The 16,245-nt window shown below is 34.6% G+C and overlaps 2 protein-coding genes across 2 annotated transcripts in view; one reads left to right on the top strand and one right to left on the bottom strand.

Annotated features, from left to right (window-relative positions):
- The first annotated feature begins 493 nt into the window (after positions 1–493).
- LOC122519884 (differentially expressed in FDCP 6-like) overlaps positions 494–16,245 on the top strand; it is a 34,354-nt gene continuing 18,602 nt past the window's right edge. The window contains exon 1 of the mRNA XM_043639659.1: positions 494–1,793. The gene's annotated coding sequence lies outside the window, so the exon portion shown is untranslated. The remainder of the gene's footprint in view (positions 1,794–16,245) is intronic.
- Positions 1,673–16,090, bottom strand: LOC122519436 (serine-rich adhesin for platelets-like). Its single transcript, XM_043638852.1, has 17 exons — positions 15,910–16,090; positions 15,537–15,796; positions 15,041–15,295; positions 14,759–14,944; positions 13,999–14,264; positions 13,445–13,917; positions 13,224–13,346; positions 12,658–13,143; positions 12,298–12,574; positions 11,999–12,232; positions 11,828–11,911; positions 11,655–11,714; positions 7,326–11,580; positions 4,737–6,566; positions 3,506–3,704; positions 3,179–3,328; positions 1,673–2,187 (listed from the first exon to the last, which is right to left on the bottom strand). Exons 1-17 carry the CDS (start codon positions 16,088–16,090, stop codon positions 1,673–1,675), a joined length of 9,834 nt encoding a protein of 3,277 aa, XP_043494787.1.

The raw sequence follows: 16,245 nt of genomic DNA, 5'->3' as shown, positions 1-16,245 counted from the left end.
CTTAATGTGTTTTGAGAGTTTCATTATATAAGTTTATTATTTCTAAAATCTTAAGCTTTTTATCGAGAGACGAATGTTTAAAAAAATAAAAAAAAACGAAACAATATATTTTAAAGTACACAGTATACTACGATACAAACACAATACGCATTTTCACATGAACACGTAAGTACATTCGAATATAACGTAATATTAAAAAAGAAAGAAAAACCATGTTATTTCGGCGTAAATATATAATATATTATATGTATGTATGTATGTATATAAATACACACATAATACGTGTATATGTAAACTTTTAATTGCATTACGTGAATTAAGAGTGTACATATTTCAAATGGAAACGAATTGTTCTTTCTATTTTTTTTTTAAATAATATAGCGTCATACCATACACAGACACACACACACACACACACACATATACACACCTAAACAATTTTTATTTAAACACTTCGTATATATATATATTAAATAACGAAGTATCTCTTCTATATATTATTTTATTCTATTTAAAATATTATTTTAATTTAATTTAAACGTCACAAAAACATATACACACAAACACACGAAAAATCGTCTCGCATGTCGCATTACGTTTACTATATTTTTCGTTTTGCCGATTTCATCCTTTGAATTAATTCAATTGATTTTAATAATGAGTCATATGACAAAAATAAATAAGTAAAATAAAAAATAATAATTATATGAGGAGGGGGGGGCGTAAGAAAAATAAAGAAAATCTTGAAAAAAAAAACATCAGAGATTTGTGCATTTTGTTGTGTATGCATATATATTTTATAGTTTTAATTTTCCGTTATTGTGTTAATGCAGAATGATAAATGATATATATAATGTATATATTTATTTATTTAATTATTTTTTTTTTATTATTACGATTATATAATACACATGTAATACATAATTATTTACGGACGCAATTACCTAATTGTCTGCTTCGAGTATTACAAAGGTTCAGTTGTGCATATTTATTCATTAATTATTATCATTTATTTATTTATTTTCTTTTCTTTCTATACAGAAATAGTAGACCTAATTGGCTAGCGATTGCACAACGCTAAGTACACATATAAGTTATTATTTAATCGTTACACACGACCCTATACGAGAAATCTTTTAATATCCCACGCTATTTACACTAAAATATTATAATATTTACAAAAGAGCGAGAGAGATTCTATAACTGTAATATCACCATTCTTCGTCGTCACTTATGTAACTATGGCTACGTAGGATATAACGCACGATATTATAACTATTAAAAAAAAAAACGATTCGTTAGTTCGTGTTAAACGATGATTTTGAGAGAAAAAACATATTCTTTTGAAATGAATTTCGGTCATTTGAAAATTACCGCCATTTTGCTAAATGAGCGCTGACGTATCGTGATCATTTGAAAAAAAAAAAAAAAAAAAAAAATATCCGCTCTTATTTTCTACAATTAAATCCAGCGACTGAATCGAATTATAAATTGTCACGACACCCCTTATTTTGTGTTATGTGTTATGTGTGTGTGACAGATATTATCATGTTTTATAATAAACTTCGGTTGTTTGAAAATTGGCGCCACCTAGAGGGCGCTGGCGTAGTATCTCGAAGTTGTTCTATTCATTTAGTGAGTGTCTTTCGGTCGTTTGAAAATAGTCGCGGTTTTATTCCTTGCAACCAAGTCCTGCAGACCAATTACAAATACCGCCGACCGGATCGAAGGATAATTTGTCAGGACAGGTGTATTCAGCGCCGATGATCAACCCGTTAACCATTTTAGCGCAGGTAATAAATTTTTTACACGATATCGGATGAGGAAAGTTTCCTTGATCGAGACATCTTATAGTGCCGCTATTAGTGAGGTATAATTTTCCATTGTACATTGTTTTTTCAATTATCGGTGTATCCTCGTCCTCGTAATAATCATAATCAATAATTTGAGGCCTTCTTGGTCTAATTGTCGAACTTCTTGTTGTTCCTTCCTTCCTTTTATTCGTCGTCGTCTTAGTTGTCGTAGTAGTCATAGTAGTAGTCGCAGTAGTCGTCTTCGTTGTTTTCTGTCGTGTCTTTGGTACTGTGCTGAATCTCAAGGACGTCGAACTAGTTCTTGGGAAATCTGTTCGCGGTGCTACCGTCGTGCTTATCCTGCGTCTTAAGGTATCCTTTAACTGCACTCGACCTGATCGTGCAACCTTATTTATTAATCCGAATTTTTTTTCTCGAAATAAATGCAAAAAGACGAAGCATTTTGTTTGTCCCAAGATGATGATGATGATGATGATGATGATGATGATGATGATGAGAAGGAAGAGATTAACGATAAGTGGAAGAGAAGATCATTCAATTTGTTGCCCTCCATTTTATATTAGTGCCCATTAACGTATTCCAAATAATAAGGGATGAAAACGCAAATAGTAATAATTATTTTCCATTGAGAAATGTGACGATGTCATTAAAAATGATAGCGATTAAAATGCGTATTTTGGAAGATTAATTCATTGGTTTGCTTTAACCAATTTGTTTTGATGTTAATTATAACACATTGATTGGATATTTTACGTTTTAGTTTCGTAAAGTATCCCGAAAAGAGAAAGGACCGATTGCAGAGAGATAATAAAGAAGATATGGTAGAGACAAAGATGGATAATTAATTAAAAAAAAAAAGAACATGTAACACACCATGATAAATATTAGACACACATAGGAAGAAACACATTTAGGTCTCGTCAAAAAAGAAGAAGAAGAAGAAGAAGAAAATACAACGTTGATATTCGTACGAAGAAATAGAAGAATTTTATCTTCGATGAAGATAATCGAATCCTTTCGAAGTAACGATCAAAGGACTCTAAATCTTAGCATATTGTTAAAAGAAAGACAGAGTCGATAAGAAATTACTGAGGAAGAAAATAAGCGAATGTGAATTACGTGTAACATAAAGAAAAATAATTTCGTATGCCACGTTAGAAAGATAAATAAGAATAGCGTTATCCCAGATGATCCTTGAAAGAAAAGTAAAAAAAAAAAGAAGAAGAATAAGAAAAAGTTAAAAAAAAAACATTAAACAAAGAAACAGATAAAAGCAGCAGCAGCAGCCAAGGTGCCTGGACCCCGATCTTATATTAAATAAATTAAGAATTGAGGACGTGAAGTTTCTGATAATTGTAGAGTACCGGTGCTGGATGAAGACTGCAAAGTAGGCGGATCAGCCAGTGTAACTGCGAGCTCTTGGGCTCGGCCATTTTGATCGCTTATCTCAGCCCTTTCATCTTCGTCCTTAATAACGAACTGTTCCGGCTTCACGGTTGCATCATCGAATAATTCTGAAACAATGATCCTGAGTGATCATTACGTCTGGAAATTGTCTGTTTGCCGATCGAACTTCCAATCGTGTGAAATTTCGATCGAATTTCATTGTTTATTGGTTAGCCATAAAAAAAAACGATCATGAAAAACCTATTGAGAATTCTTTTGGATTTGTATATATCTTTCTAACGCACCGACTATTGTTGTCGTCGGTGAAAGGGTGGTCTCACTAGGTCGACTCTTTCGATTATCCCCTAGTAGTACCGTAGGACGTTTGTTCGTTGATAAGATACTCGACAGCGAGGATGGATTTGGTTTTCTTATTCTGTTGGCCAGAATACTTCCTGGCGTCCGGTTAGAAGACGATCCCGAGTTCTTCGAAACAGTGCCCCCCTGTTCAACGAGCAATTATTTATATTTTATACATATATTTCTAAATTAATAATACACGAATCATTTGCTTTATATTACATGGATTTATATACATCAAATTTAAACATTGAACATCTATGTGTATCGTATTTGTTTTCTGAATGGTATAAAATAAGCCATACGATGACCGAAAGTATGAGAAAGAGAATGAGAGAAAGAGATGGATAGACACAGATAGATACAGATATAGATAGATAAATAGACAGAGAGAATTAGAATGACTATAAAACATATATGTCAAAAGCAAACGGAAGAATCTCTCAAGTTGTACGCTTCATTCGCATAATTGTGTGTGTGTTAAAAGACAATGAATGAATTAATAATCGTCACGTGCTTTTTCGGCTAAGCATTACAATTATAAAACAAGACACATCTTGGATAGGATACATACAACAAGATAAGCTTAGGCGCCAATAAAACAGGTGCGTCAAACGTGCGGCGCACCATTTTGAGAAAAAAATATAAGAGGACAGAGAAAAAACTTGATTGGGTTAATTGATGCTAGGAAGAACCAGAACAAATGAAGAAACCAAAAACAGCGAAGATAAAAGAGGACCAATGTTCGCTGGCAAGTTTTCATCTTTATCACACAGCATTATCATTTTGTCCTTCTCCCTTCTCTCGAACGCTGTTCATCTCGTTTTGCGTTTTGAATCTGCACCTTGGAATGGATCGTTCCCACCTTTATTTTGATTTTGATATGTGGAGGTTCTTTTTTTTTTGCTTGTTTGATTTAGTTAGGCGCATGAGCAGCAGAAGAGACAGCGATAAAACAAGAATTTTGCTTCCCCTTTTCCGTAGAGCAGCTAAGATTTGACTACTTTAGCGTTATTTTAGCACAGAGCTCGAGGCGGAGTATGTATGTTCAACATGTTGATTTTATTATGCAAAGATGATGATAATTATAGCTTCCCAATAAAAGTTTCGAGAGTCAATTTGAATTGATTTTGTATTGTTTTGTTTTTTTCATTTGCTTTTTAAATTAGCACTGACCTCGTCCACGGGTCTTTCAGTATACTCCGTGACCATAAGAGAATCCCGAAGGGTATTTGTTTTCTCCAATGGGACACTCTCTTCCTCTTCTTCTTCTTCTTCTTCCTTGTGTTCCTTACGGTTGATTTTCAGCCTCTTGATAACCAACTTTGATCTTCGAGTTTTATTATCAATCGTTCTGGATCCAACATCATTGATGGTTACTGAATTACTTGCTACTGTAGTGGAAGAATTGTCGTTAATGGGTCTACGTTGTCTCTTGCGGTATACTACTACGCGTTTAGGGTTGTTTGATTCATCTTCGACTTGTATCACTCGACGATTTAAATTCTGTCTTTTTCTTTGACCAAATCCATTATTAAGAACAATTATTCTTTGCCTTTGTCGTCGACGATTACTCGGAATAGTTGGAGGAGTTTGTGAAGGTAATAAAATTGAGGAAGGAACATTTGTACTCGTGGAAAAGATTCTTGTTTGTTGAACATTTCGATCGGATTTAGAAACAATTTTATCTTCGACATTGGTTAATTTTTCTTCAATTGTTGTACCTGTGATACCATTTTCATTTTCTCTAATAATTGTTGTTGTTTCCACGTTATTCCACTCCGTAGCATTTATTTCTTCTCTTGATGTAATCGTTTCAAAAGTTTCCACGGAATTTGGTGTTGTTAAATCAAATTTTGTAGTCGTTGTTTCTAAAACATGATCAGATGTTACAATACTTTTGTCAGAAACAACAGGATCTATCGAAACACTTTCGAGTTCAATTATATTTTCCTCTCGATCATTGTCATTTGCAAGCTTAGGTGTATTTAAAGTGTTTATCATTGGAGTCATTGTTTCTGGCATTGTTGTATCAAATTCAGTATTACCAGATTCGTTTGATACAGTGTAATCTGTATTGAATTCAGTCGTTGTATCTGCTATCAAATTTGTACGAGATTTATAAAATGGAGTGGTAACATCGTTATACTCAATTTTTCTTCTTCTCGGTGTAGATAAAACATTTTGATCATTTTGTGTTACTTCTTGGTTAACATTTTCTCTCATTATTAATGGCGTCGTTTGTTCCAATTCAGTAACAACGTTTGAATATTGTTCTGACACTGAATATCGTTCGTTCGAATCAGCAAATGTGGTTCTACTCGTGATCGAATTATCTTTAGATAAATCAGTCGTCAAAATATTATCTTCCTCGTTTATCTTCTTCGATAGAATCGTCCCGTTATTCGTTACATCATAATCAGTGTTTCCCATTAATATTTCTTTCGTTGGATTGATTATCGTGGTCATTTCGATATCCCCTTTAGTCACATAAAAGCCTCGAGTTATTGTCTTGGGTGTTGAAATTACGATCGGAGTACCCCGCATCGTTGTTGGTTTTAATGTCGTCGTTGAAGAAGCAGCATGATCGATTCTAGTTTTTCTATGTTTTTCTATGAAAGATTTATCATCGATGTCATTGTCCTCTGTCTCGTGTTCCTTAAATATATCGGTAAATTTGTGATCGAAGGATTTACTTTTCTCAGCATCGTTAATCGATTCGTAAAGGTTTGTCTTGAAAGTTTCCACGTTCGATTGAATTTCATGATTTTCAACATTCTGCAGATCAAGAAGTTCCACATTCTTATCAAGATTAAGAAGTAAATTTAAGAATACTGAAGAAGGTGTTGTCGTATAATCGTATGTTTGATAACCAATGAGTTCCTTTAAGGTTGGTAGCCTTGGCGTATCCGAGTTGGCGACCTGAAAATCAGAAGGCAGGGTGCTTTTAATTGAATTTAATCCTTGCCAAGGTCCTTCTTCTCTTTTTCTCTCTCTCTTTCTCTCTTTCTTTACATATTTTTTTTTCAAAGTCCTTCGATTTCTCTCTTTTATGTTAATTTATTAAATTATAGTATTTTTTTTTTTGTAATCAGTTGGGAAGGAAAAGAGAAAGAAGACAAAGAAAGGAATGGTCTTTGATATTTTTGCTTGGTATTTCATGGAGGATTTTTCGTTTGCTTGCAGGATAAATGCATGACGATGAATCTTTTGTTATTCTCGTAATCCTGGGAATCCGTCTAACGTTCCCTGTTGCATTTAATAGAATTTAGATGAATTTGTGATTCGATCATTGTTCGAACAATAATTCTAAGGAATCCGTCTAAACGTTCCCTATTGCATTTGATGGTAGATCGATGAATTTTCTCAAATGACACGTTTATCTCATTTTTTTTCTAGGATTTTGTTTGTTCGTTTTCTCGTACGTAAGATTATCATGATTAATGATATAGATTATAATGATTATAATCTAGTTAATAATCGCTTGGATGAGATAGAGTAAATAATTGAATACTGTAACTTCAGTCTGTGCACATTGGTTACGAAGAACGAATGATAAATTTAAATGAGATTTGAATATTTTTATTTGCGTTTGATTATTAATTATTATTATTATTATTATTATTATTATTATTTCGTATTTATCTAATTGATATCGAATCGGTTTCTTCGTTAATTGTCTTTCGTCGTTAATTATTATTAATAATAATAATAAGAATAAATCGATTAATGTTCCTTAGGGCCAGCAATAAGATTGCTGAAGACCGATTCGATTGGTATGGTAGATGATTCATGGGATTCAGTTGTGAATCGTCCATTTCCACGATACAAAAATTCGCTTTCTATCGGAAGAGTCGAGGCTTCGATCGCAGGACGAATTTCATTGATCGAATCGTCGAGTGTCGTGACCGTTTGTTCGTTCGTCTGATCAACGTTGAACATTTTGAAGGATTGGGTTGTCGAAGGATAATCAACGTTTCTGTTGATCACATTTTGCACGGGTATTCTCGTGGTAGATGTCAAAGACGAGTATTTAGTTTTGATCAAAATCTTTTGTCTCTCGGTGGTTCCAGATTCAGCAATCGAAGTTACCAATCTGGTGACCAATGGTTTGTTGGACGACGGGGTCGTCGTTCCTTCGGAATCAACGACGAAATTTTGTATCTCAGAATTATCTTCGTTCTTATATTTCGTGGTATATTCTTCTTCCTCGTTATCACGGTGTTGCGGAGTCGTTGTTCTTAAGGATTGTTGTTTCCTGTGAAAAGCGTCAGCCGCGTAATCAAATTTCTTAGCAGGAATCAGGGTCTCGGTAACCGGAACTTCGACCGGTGTGATCGGACGTTTCGTTTGATAACGCGATCTCAAACTCGACGTTGAATATTCAAAATACGAAGGTGTTGTTTCCGTTTCTTTGTTGATTCTATCCTTCTGTAATTTATCTTCGTAATTTCGATAACGTGCTCTGGCTTGACGGTACCCATTGAATCTCAATCTTGCTGCTTCCTTGGTCTCCGGATTATCTTCCGTTTCTTCCGGGGAGGAATCATCAATGGGATACCATCGTTTAGTTGACGATAATATTCTTTCCGTAGTTGATAGATTTTCTTCGTTAACGTTGTCCAAGTTTTTAATCGAATTAGGAACTTTGTATACTCGTCGTGATTCTGGTCTACGATTGATTGTTACGTATCGGAATTTATTTACGTTACCAGATATCTTACTATCATCCTTCTCCAATTCCTCGGGTTCTTTTATTACAGTTGGATATGTTGTAATTGATGGTTCAGTTGTTAGATACGTGTTTCTAATTTGATCCGAGGTAGGTGGGGATGGTCTTTGATTGGCCAATTTATCAGCAGGTATCGTATAATGTTTCCAAAATTCTAAAGATTCGTTTTCAACAGATGCACTGCTTATGATATCCTTCGTAGTAGTATCATCAACATCATCATCCTCTTGTTGTTCCTCTTCCTCTTCCGTTTCATTGATATCTTCATTGTTAACTTCCAACCCTTCCGTAGTTCTCGTAGTCGATGAAACGGGTCGACGACGAACGAACAAACTCTTCCTACGTTTGGAAAGTTGATTAACGTCGATCTCGTTCCTCTCGGTCGTAGATAACGTACGATTGTATGGCCTTGAAATTAAAGCGTATCTGCTGTTCGGTGTTTCGGGCAACAATACTGGACGTTTGCGAAGAAACTTTTTACGCACGTATCTCGTTTCGGATGAAGAAGATCTGCTGTAAACTTGAGACTCATCCAAATTTCGTGAGAAGGATGGTGTTGTGGTAGTCGTTTGAACAGCAACAGTTACATTTTCCGTAGCCAATCGTGTTTCTTCTGGATCGAATGTGTTATCTACGTAAGTGCTTGGTGGTGTTACAGTTGCTTCCGTCGTAATTACAGTCGAATAAATATCATCATTTTCAGGAAATGTAGATTCTGTTGTCGACGTCAAAGTATCTGTAATCGTTTCATCCATTACGGTTGATTGAATTGTCGTTGAATTTGAAATAAAATGATCATCTTTTGTACTTTCCGTTGTCATTGTTGATGTTTCTAAATTACTATCCGACGATTGTTCGGTCAAAGTATAATCAATTACGTTTGGAAACTCGGTAGGAAAGGTTGAAGAAAGATTTTCAGTAACATTATCGGATTCTAGTATTTCTTCCGACTGTAATTCTGTAGAAATTGGATCAGTCGTATTGTCCGATTGGAAAATGTTCGTTTCGGAAGATGCTTCTGAATACGACGAACTTAATTCTTCTTCTTGAGAAGTAGAAGAAGAAGAAGAAGAAGAAGAGGAATTTTCGAAAGATATCGTGGAAGATTTGCCATTTAACAATCGTATGCGTTTCAATACTTTTCGTCTACGGTTTGCTTGATATTTCTTGTTATCTTCTATTTGTATAGATGCCGTTGAAGAAGTGTTACCGTTATTATTATTATTAACAGTTACAGGCCTTCTCCTAAGAATAACTTTTTTTCTTCTTTGATTGGTAAACTTTCTTTCGGATGAATCGACCGTGTCAAAATTCGTCTCGTTATTATTTATTTCCGTATTTTCGTTAATCGAAGGAGAAATCGATTGAACGAGAATATTTGGAGTGGTGTATACTTCTTCCGGATTAAAACTGGTCTCGTAAGTTACGTTATTATCCGTAGATATAGTATTACTTTCAGTTGTGGATTCAGTAATGTAATAAGTCGACGCAATCGTATCAAATTCTGGTCCTGGTTGAACGCTCGTGTTACTTTCTTCGATTTCCGTAACAGTTGGTGGCGTGGATGACGCATCGAAATCAGTGGTTATGGTATTGATTGTATCATTGTCAATAATTTGAACAGTGCTCAATGAATTATCAGTTGTACTTTGTTCAATAGTTTCTCGAATAGTTGTCATAGCTGTCGTAGTAGTAGTAGTAGTTGTCGTGACGTTGACAGGAACAGAAATTTGTTCGTTATTATCCGTTGATACGTTGGTCTTTTGAGTAACCTGTTCGATATCAACGTAATTCCTTTTATTAGGATTCCTCGTTCTTCCGTAAAGTTCTTTATTAATGCTCGGTGAGGATTGCTTGAAAACTCTGATGTTCGTTATCTTCTCATTATCATCCTTATCCAAGTTGACATCCGATTTAGATCGAAACTTCTTACTTCTACTATTATAACCTTGCGTAATTCTAACGATTGGACTGTCTTCTAGTTCGTTTGATTTAGTAGTTTCAGTAGTGGATTGTATGGAAGGACGACGATACCTTCTTCTTGGGTTGGAATTTTCAATGATCGTTTTAATCGTAGTAGTACTCGGGGATTCTGTCGTACGACTTCTTCTACGGGATATCGTATTTTTCGATATGTCTTCGTTTATAGGACTACTCGTCGATGAATTATATCGATTAATTCCTTTACGTTTGTTACTAGGCCTCGTTGACCTACTTGCAACAATTTCTCTCGGTTTGCTTAAAGTTTCTTCGGACGTTGGTGGATTGTCGAGTTGTTCTTGTTCGGTAATAATCCGTTTAGTGTCGGAAATACGAGTCGACGAATCCTGTCTTGTTCTTAATCGACCTCTTCCTACCAGAAACGTGCTCGATCGGGTCGAATTTCGCGACGTTATACTCACCTTAGATCTCGAATGATCGATCGATGGCGCTAATGGTGTCGTTGTTACATCAGCACTGACACTACCCAATCTTCTCCGAGTAAATCCGAATGGTCGTGGCTGCGATACCGTAGCTATTAGCCTGGTTGTAGACAATATTGGTGGTGTACCTGGACTTGGGCTCGCCGGTGCTGTCGTCAAAAGGATTTCCGTAGCTGATTCTTCGACGAGTTTAACGGGGGAATCAGTCGTCGTTATCGACGGTATCAAATTATTCTTGTTATTGTTGTTGTTGTTAAGATTGTATGCTATCGATGTTTCTTCGACAGGATTTATTCTGATGGTTGTAGCTTCGTTACTAGTACTTGTACTAGTTGATGATGATGATGATGATGATGATGATGATGATGATGATGATGAATAAATGGATGTAACGGAGGATACTGAGGGCAAACTGGGCTGTGTCGTAGTTGATGCTTCTGTTGTCGTTGTCGTTGATGATATCGTTGAAAATATCACTGGAGTCGTTAAAGTCGTCGTTATAAATTCATCCTTATCGATTTTATTTTGAACAGTTGTTCTCTCAGTCGTTATTTCATCGATCCTAGAATTATCACTGCTGTCGGCCAAATTTTTCTGCGTTGTACTTCGGAAACGTTGTATGTTTATATATCTGTAACATATATTTAAAAACATTGACGAGATTTCTTGCTTAATGGGAATAATAATTGGACGATTGAAACGATTGTTTTTGTAAAAACCTAGATTTGGTCGTTGGCTGCGTGTTAATTTCATGATCCGTTTGTCGCGTTCCTTGAATTGCTTTCCCATCCAAATCCAATCGTTCCGATGATGATTCCTCAACGTTCTTATTACCTTCCGTGTTCCTAAAGTTTTTAATTCATTTAGATTATCTTGAAAATATTCTGATATTTAATCGAGTATTTTTTTTTATAGAAGATAATAGTTTGCATTTATTACCTGTATCTCGTGCGCGTGCGGAATGGTTTTGAATTACGTTCGGATTCCTTATCTTGATTTCTACAAGAGAGAAATATTAAAAAATAACAATAAAATAAAATATAAAATAAATGATTTAAAGAATATAATTTTATGAGGAATCGAAAATTTTTATTGATTTTGTTGTTGTTTACTTGGTCGACCCGTTGGGACGTCGTCGGCGAATCGGAATCTCCTCTTCCGCGTCATCAGCTTTCTCTTCTACGTCATTTTCATTTCTAAAATATTTTTATATAATATATATATATCTAAGTATTATTATTATTATTATTAATTTGTTATTTGCATTATTTCGTTAGACCTACTTGGATGTGGTCGTAGAAAATCGATTGCGTCGAATATTAACATAATTTGGTGTTACTCGTTGCGTCGAGGTACTAATTTCTGATGGATTGCTGATAGTTTCATCCTCGGATGAAGCTACGTTCGTGTTGTAATCTTCCAATTCGTCATACTCCTCTTCTACATCATCATCATCATCATCATCATCATCATTGTCAGTTACTTCATCCTCCAATTGTGGTGCATTAGTTGATACCCTAAAAATTAACTTGGCTTATTTTTTCTACAAATTTCAATTTCAAAGTGAACAACATTTAATTACTTTGGTCTCTCGATTGTAACATATTGTGGTTTCTGTGCTCTCCTGAGACTCTTAACTTCAGGAATTTCATCCAAACCTTCAAATTGAGCCCTCCCAGGCCCATTTTTGTAATCAAGTTTATCAGAATATCCCGAAACTATTTTGCTAGCTTGTCGATTCAAAACGCGTTCGTACAAAGTACGACTGATCGTTGCTGGGGTTACAGGATCGTTATTGGATGATGTACCGGAACCCTTTTGTTGAAGATGTAATTGTTTTTCTAATTCTTCTATACCACCTATCGTATATAAAATAATGATTTGATTAAATGATTAATAATTAATCTATAATACTTGTGCAACGCGTTGAAGAAAATCTAACCTGCTTTTCTGATTAAATTAATCAATTCTTTGATCACTTTAGGATCTTCCTCCTCTGCAAGATCACCATTTTTCAAATCTTCTTCCTTTTCAGGTCTTGACGTTGTGCTAATGGTTGTACTCGCTGTTGTAGTACTGGGTTTATTTCTAGTTATGGTTTTATATTGAAGTGGCTTCATGGTCGAAGTTATTTTGGGTTTCAATTTTTCTTCCACCTCCTCTTCCTCTTCCTCTTCTTCCTCTTCTTCTTCTTCTTCTTCTGCCTTCCCCACTTCTTCTTCTTCATCTTCATCGTCATAATATTCTTCATCTTCCTCGGAATCAGATTTTGCTGTAGTTGTACGTTGCGTTGTACTGTGCAGATAAGTTGTACGACTGGTTGCTGCTGTGATCGGTGCTCTTGTTGTCGTTTGAGTTGCTTTTGCTTTAGGACAAGCTACGTTACGTGGGTAATCACAAGAATCAGCAGCTTTGTTAAATACCAAACCTGCATTCAAACGAAATTATTGAAAATAAATGAAAATCATATTAATAAAAGAAACATTTCAAATTGGACATTTATTTTACCTGCAGGACAAGTGAATGGATAAACAACCAATCCCAAACCAGCAGCACCACTGTCGAGACACCAGAAATATTTTTTGCATTCACGTGGGTGAGGATAAAATCCTTCGTCTTCGCATTTAAAATCTAATAAAAAAAAAAAAGAAGAAAAACAAACAATTATAAACAATTCAGATAAATTCTGATAAACAAGTGATCAAGAAATTAGATATTATTCAACCAACCAGTTCCAGGATCAGGTGTAGTCGGTGGTTCAGGTGTCGTCAATTTGTTACTCAAAGATTCACTCGTCGAATGTTTCTCATTCTCATTTTCCTCATTTCGTCCTGGTTTCCTACGTCTACCAGTGGACGATCGATTTCGCGTTTTACTTCTATTTCGTGATCTTTTTTTCTTATCAGTATTTCTCACAACATTACCACTCTCATTTTTCTCTTCAATAAATGGATTGTAAGATCGTCTTTCAAGTTCTCGATCATTTTCTTCCTCCTCCTCCTCCTCCTCGGCTGATTTCGTTCGTGAAATCGTACGATACTTCGGTTTAGAAGTGGTCACTTGTTTTCTTCTCACCGGAGCTGAAGTTGTACTCCTCCTAACATTCGAATTTGCTTTTCGTCGTAAAGAATTACTCGATGTACCCTGACCGCGTAATTTTTTACGAGAATCCGTTGATTTCGGTTTCTGAGCTACGTTACTTCTATTAAATAATTAAGAATAATATGTTAATGTTATAATAGTGTTAATTATTTATTCAAGTATAAACGAAAACATTACTTACGTGTCTTCGATCAAAAGTGTCTCTTTACCGGCCTCTATCAAAGGATACGGCCGATCATGACACTTTCCACGGAAATCATCGTTGTCAATTGACCAGAACATCATACCGCCCAGTTTTCTCTCGTTTATGAAACGAGCCTTCAATCGAACGATATTAACATCGTCGTAACCAACCCATTGATTACCTTTGAAAGCATAGGGTCCCATTGCTTTAGGATTGGGATGCATTACTTCCCAATCATCTGAATTTGTGATGCTTTCACAAATCTATAGTCAAAGTACTCGTATTACGAATTATTTTATTTTATTATACTTTTATTTATATATATATATTTTATTATATAATTATTTTATTTTATCTTTTTTTTTATTTATGTATATATATATATATGTAGGATTCGTGAAAAAAATGGGTTGTTGGGACTGACGGGACTCGAACCCGGATCTTCACTTTCCGGGCGACTGCTCTTTAACCATTGAGCTATTCAGGGCCCACCATCCAATCTCTTCGCGAATGCCTATTTAAGTGTTTGGCTTGGAGGCACTTGCATCCCACATATATATATATATATATATATTTGATATATTTTATTATACTAATTGTTAGTGGGTTGGTTGAAAAGTTTTGAGCTTATAAAAATAATTCTTTTAGGTCAAACTAAATATTATTTTTCGACATAGTATTAGTTAAATTTTGGATTAGAATAATAAGCTTATAAATTTTCAACACAGATCATAGTATTTTCATTTAAAATACTAACTTCGTAATATGCTAGATATCCTTTTTCACGTGTATCGTCACCTTCAATACCTGGACCATCAGCCGGTGATCCCAAATCTGTTGCATCTTCGTTAAACAGTGTATACGAACGACCATAAGTTGGTATTCCTAATATAATTTTTCCCGCTGATGCTCCACTTTTTATTAAATGATTGATCGTATAATTCTGAGACGGATTAAAATATTAATCAATTTTTTGGGGGGGATTTAAAATGAATATAAAATTTAGGTATCGTTGAGAGAGAATGAAAAAAATTCTTACAATCGTTAATTCACTGTCATAATTATATTCATTGTCCTCTTCCAAAGGATAAAGAGGTGCATGATGATTTACCGCAGGTTCGTATGCTGAATGATAATCGTATGATAAAAGATTTATAAAATCAAGATACTCATTCAAACGAGGAACATCGTAACCTTTGTCGATGTATTCTATACCAGCAGGCATAGCCATTGATAATAGTAATCGTGGTCTTCCAGTTTTCTTAGATTCTCTTTCGAACTCTTCGTAAAGTTCCTTTTTAAAAATAATTTTATTTAAAACTTGTTGATTATATTTATGTCACCAATTTTTAATAATTCGTAAACTCTTTTACTATAGTTTCGTAATGTGTTCATATTAATTGTTCAAAATATTATCTACTTGTGCAAATTAATTTGCTAACTCGTACATAATTTCCACAGGATTGTGTTTTTTAAAATAAATAATTTGTCAACTTGCTTGTACGTGTAGAATATTAAAATATTTGATTACTTACTTGTACGAAATTGGCATAATTATTTTTATCGTGAGGTTTTCCACCGTCCCTAAAAGCCGGATACTCCCAATCGAGATCAAGGCCGTCGAAATGATTTTGCCTGAGAAACTTAATCGAATTTTTAACTAATTCTTTCCTCCTGGCTGGGTCGGCAAGCATCGGTGAAAATCTACTGGAACCTTCGTTCCAACCACCGATCGCTAACATGGTCTTTAAATTTTTATTATACGTTTTCAGTCCCGTGAATTTAGCATAACCACCTGGATTAATTCGTAAACGTTTACAATCATCCTTCATTTCATATTCTTTATTTTTTTATTTTTTATTATCTCAATAGCTTGCAATGAAAAATCATATCGAAAGTAAATTATACCTTTCTCGATGTCCTGGTATTTATCGAAAGGTTTCAATGCGTTGTCCTTGGTGAAACCACCGAAAGCATAAATCAAATGGGTGCACAAATATGGATTAATATTTTGCGGGGAAAATTTTGCTGTTCCCGGTCGATATATCGACCAATTAGTATAATAACAAACGATCTTTTTCTCGGCCATTCCTAAATAGAAATCAGATTGAATTAAAATAATAAAAAAAAAAACAAAAAAAAAATATAAAAAAAAAAAAATATAAAAATAGAATAAAAAGAAATTCATAAGCACGAGGAAGTTTTCACTTCGCGTGATTCACTTTCACGATTAGTTTGTATTCG

The sequence above is a fragment of the Polistes fuscatus genome, unplaced genomic scaffold (genome assembly GCF_010416935.1).
Source record: "Polistes fuscatus isolate 324 unplaced genomic scaffold, CU_Pfus_HIC Scaffold3, whole genome shotgun sequence".
In the NCBI taxonomy this organism is placed as follows: Eukaryota; Metazoa; Arthropoda; class Insecta; order Hymenoptera; family Vespidae; genus Polistes; species Polistes fuscatus.
The sequence above is the reverse complement of the archived record's forward strand: the minus strand, read 5'-3'. Positions and strand labels throughout refer to the sequence as shown.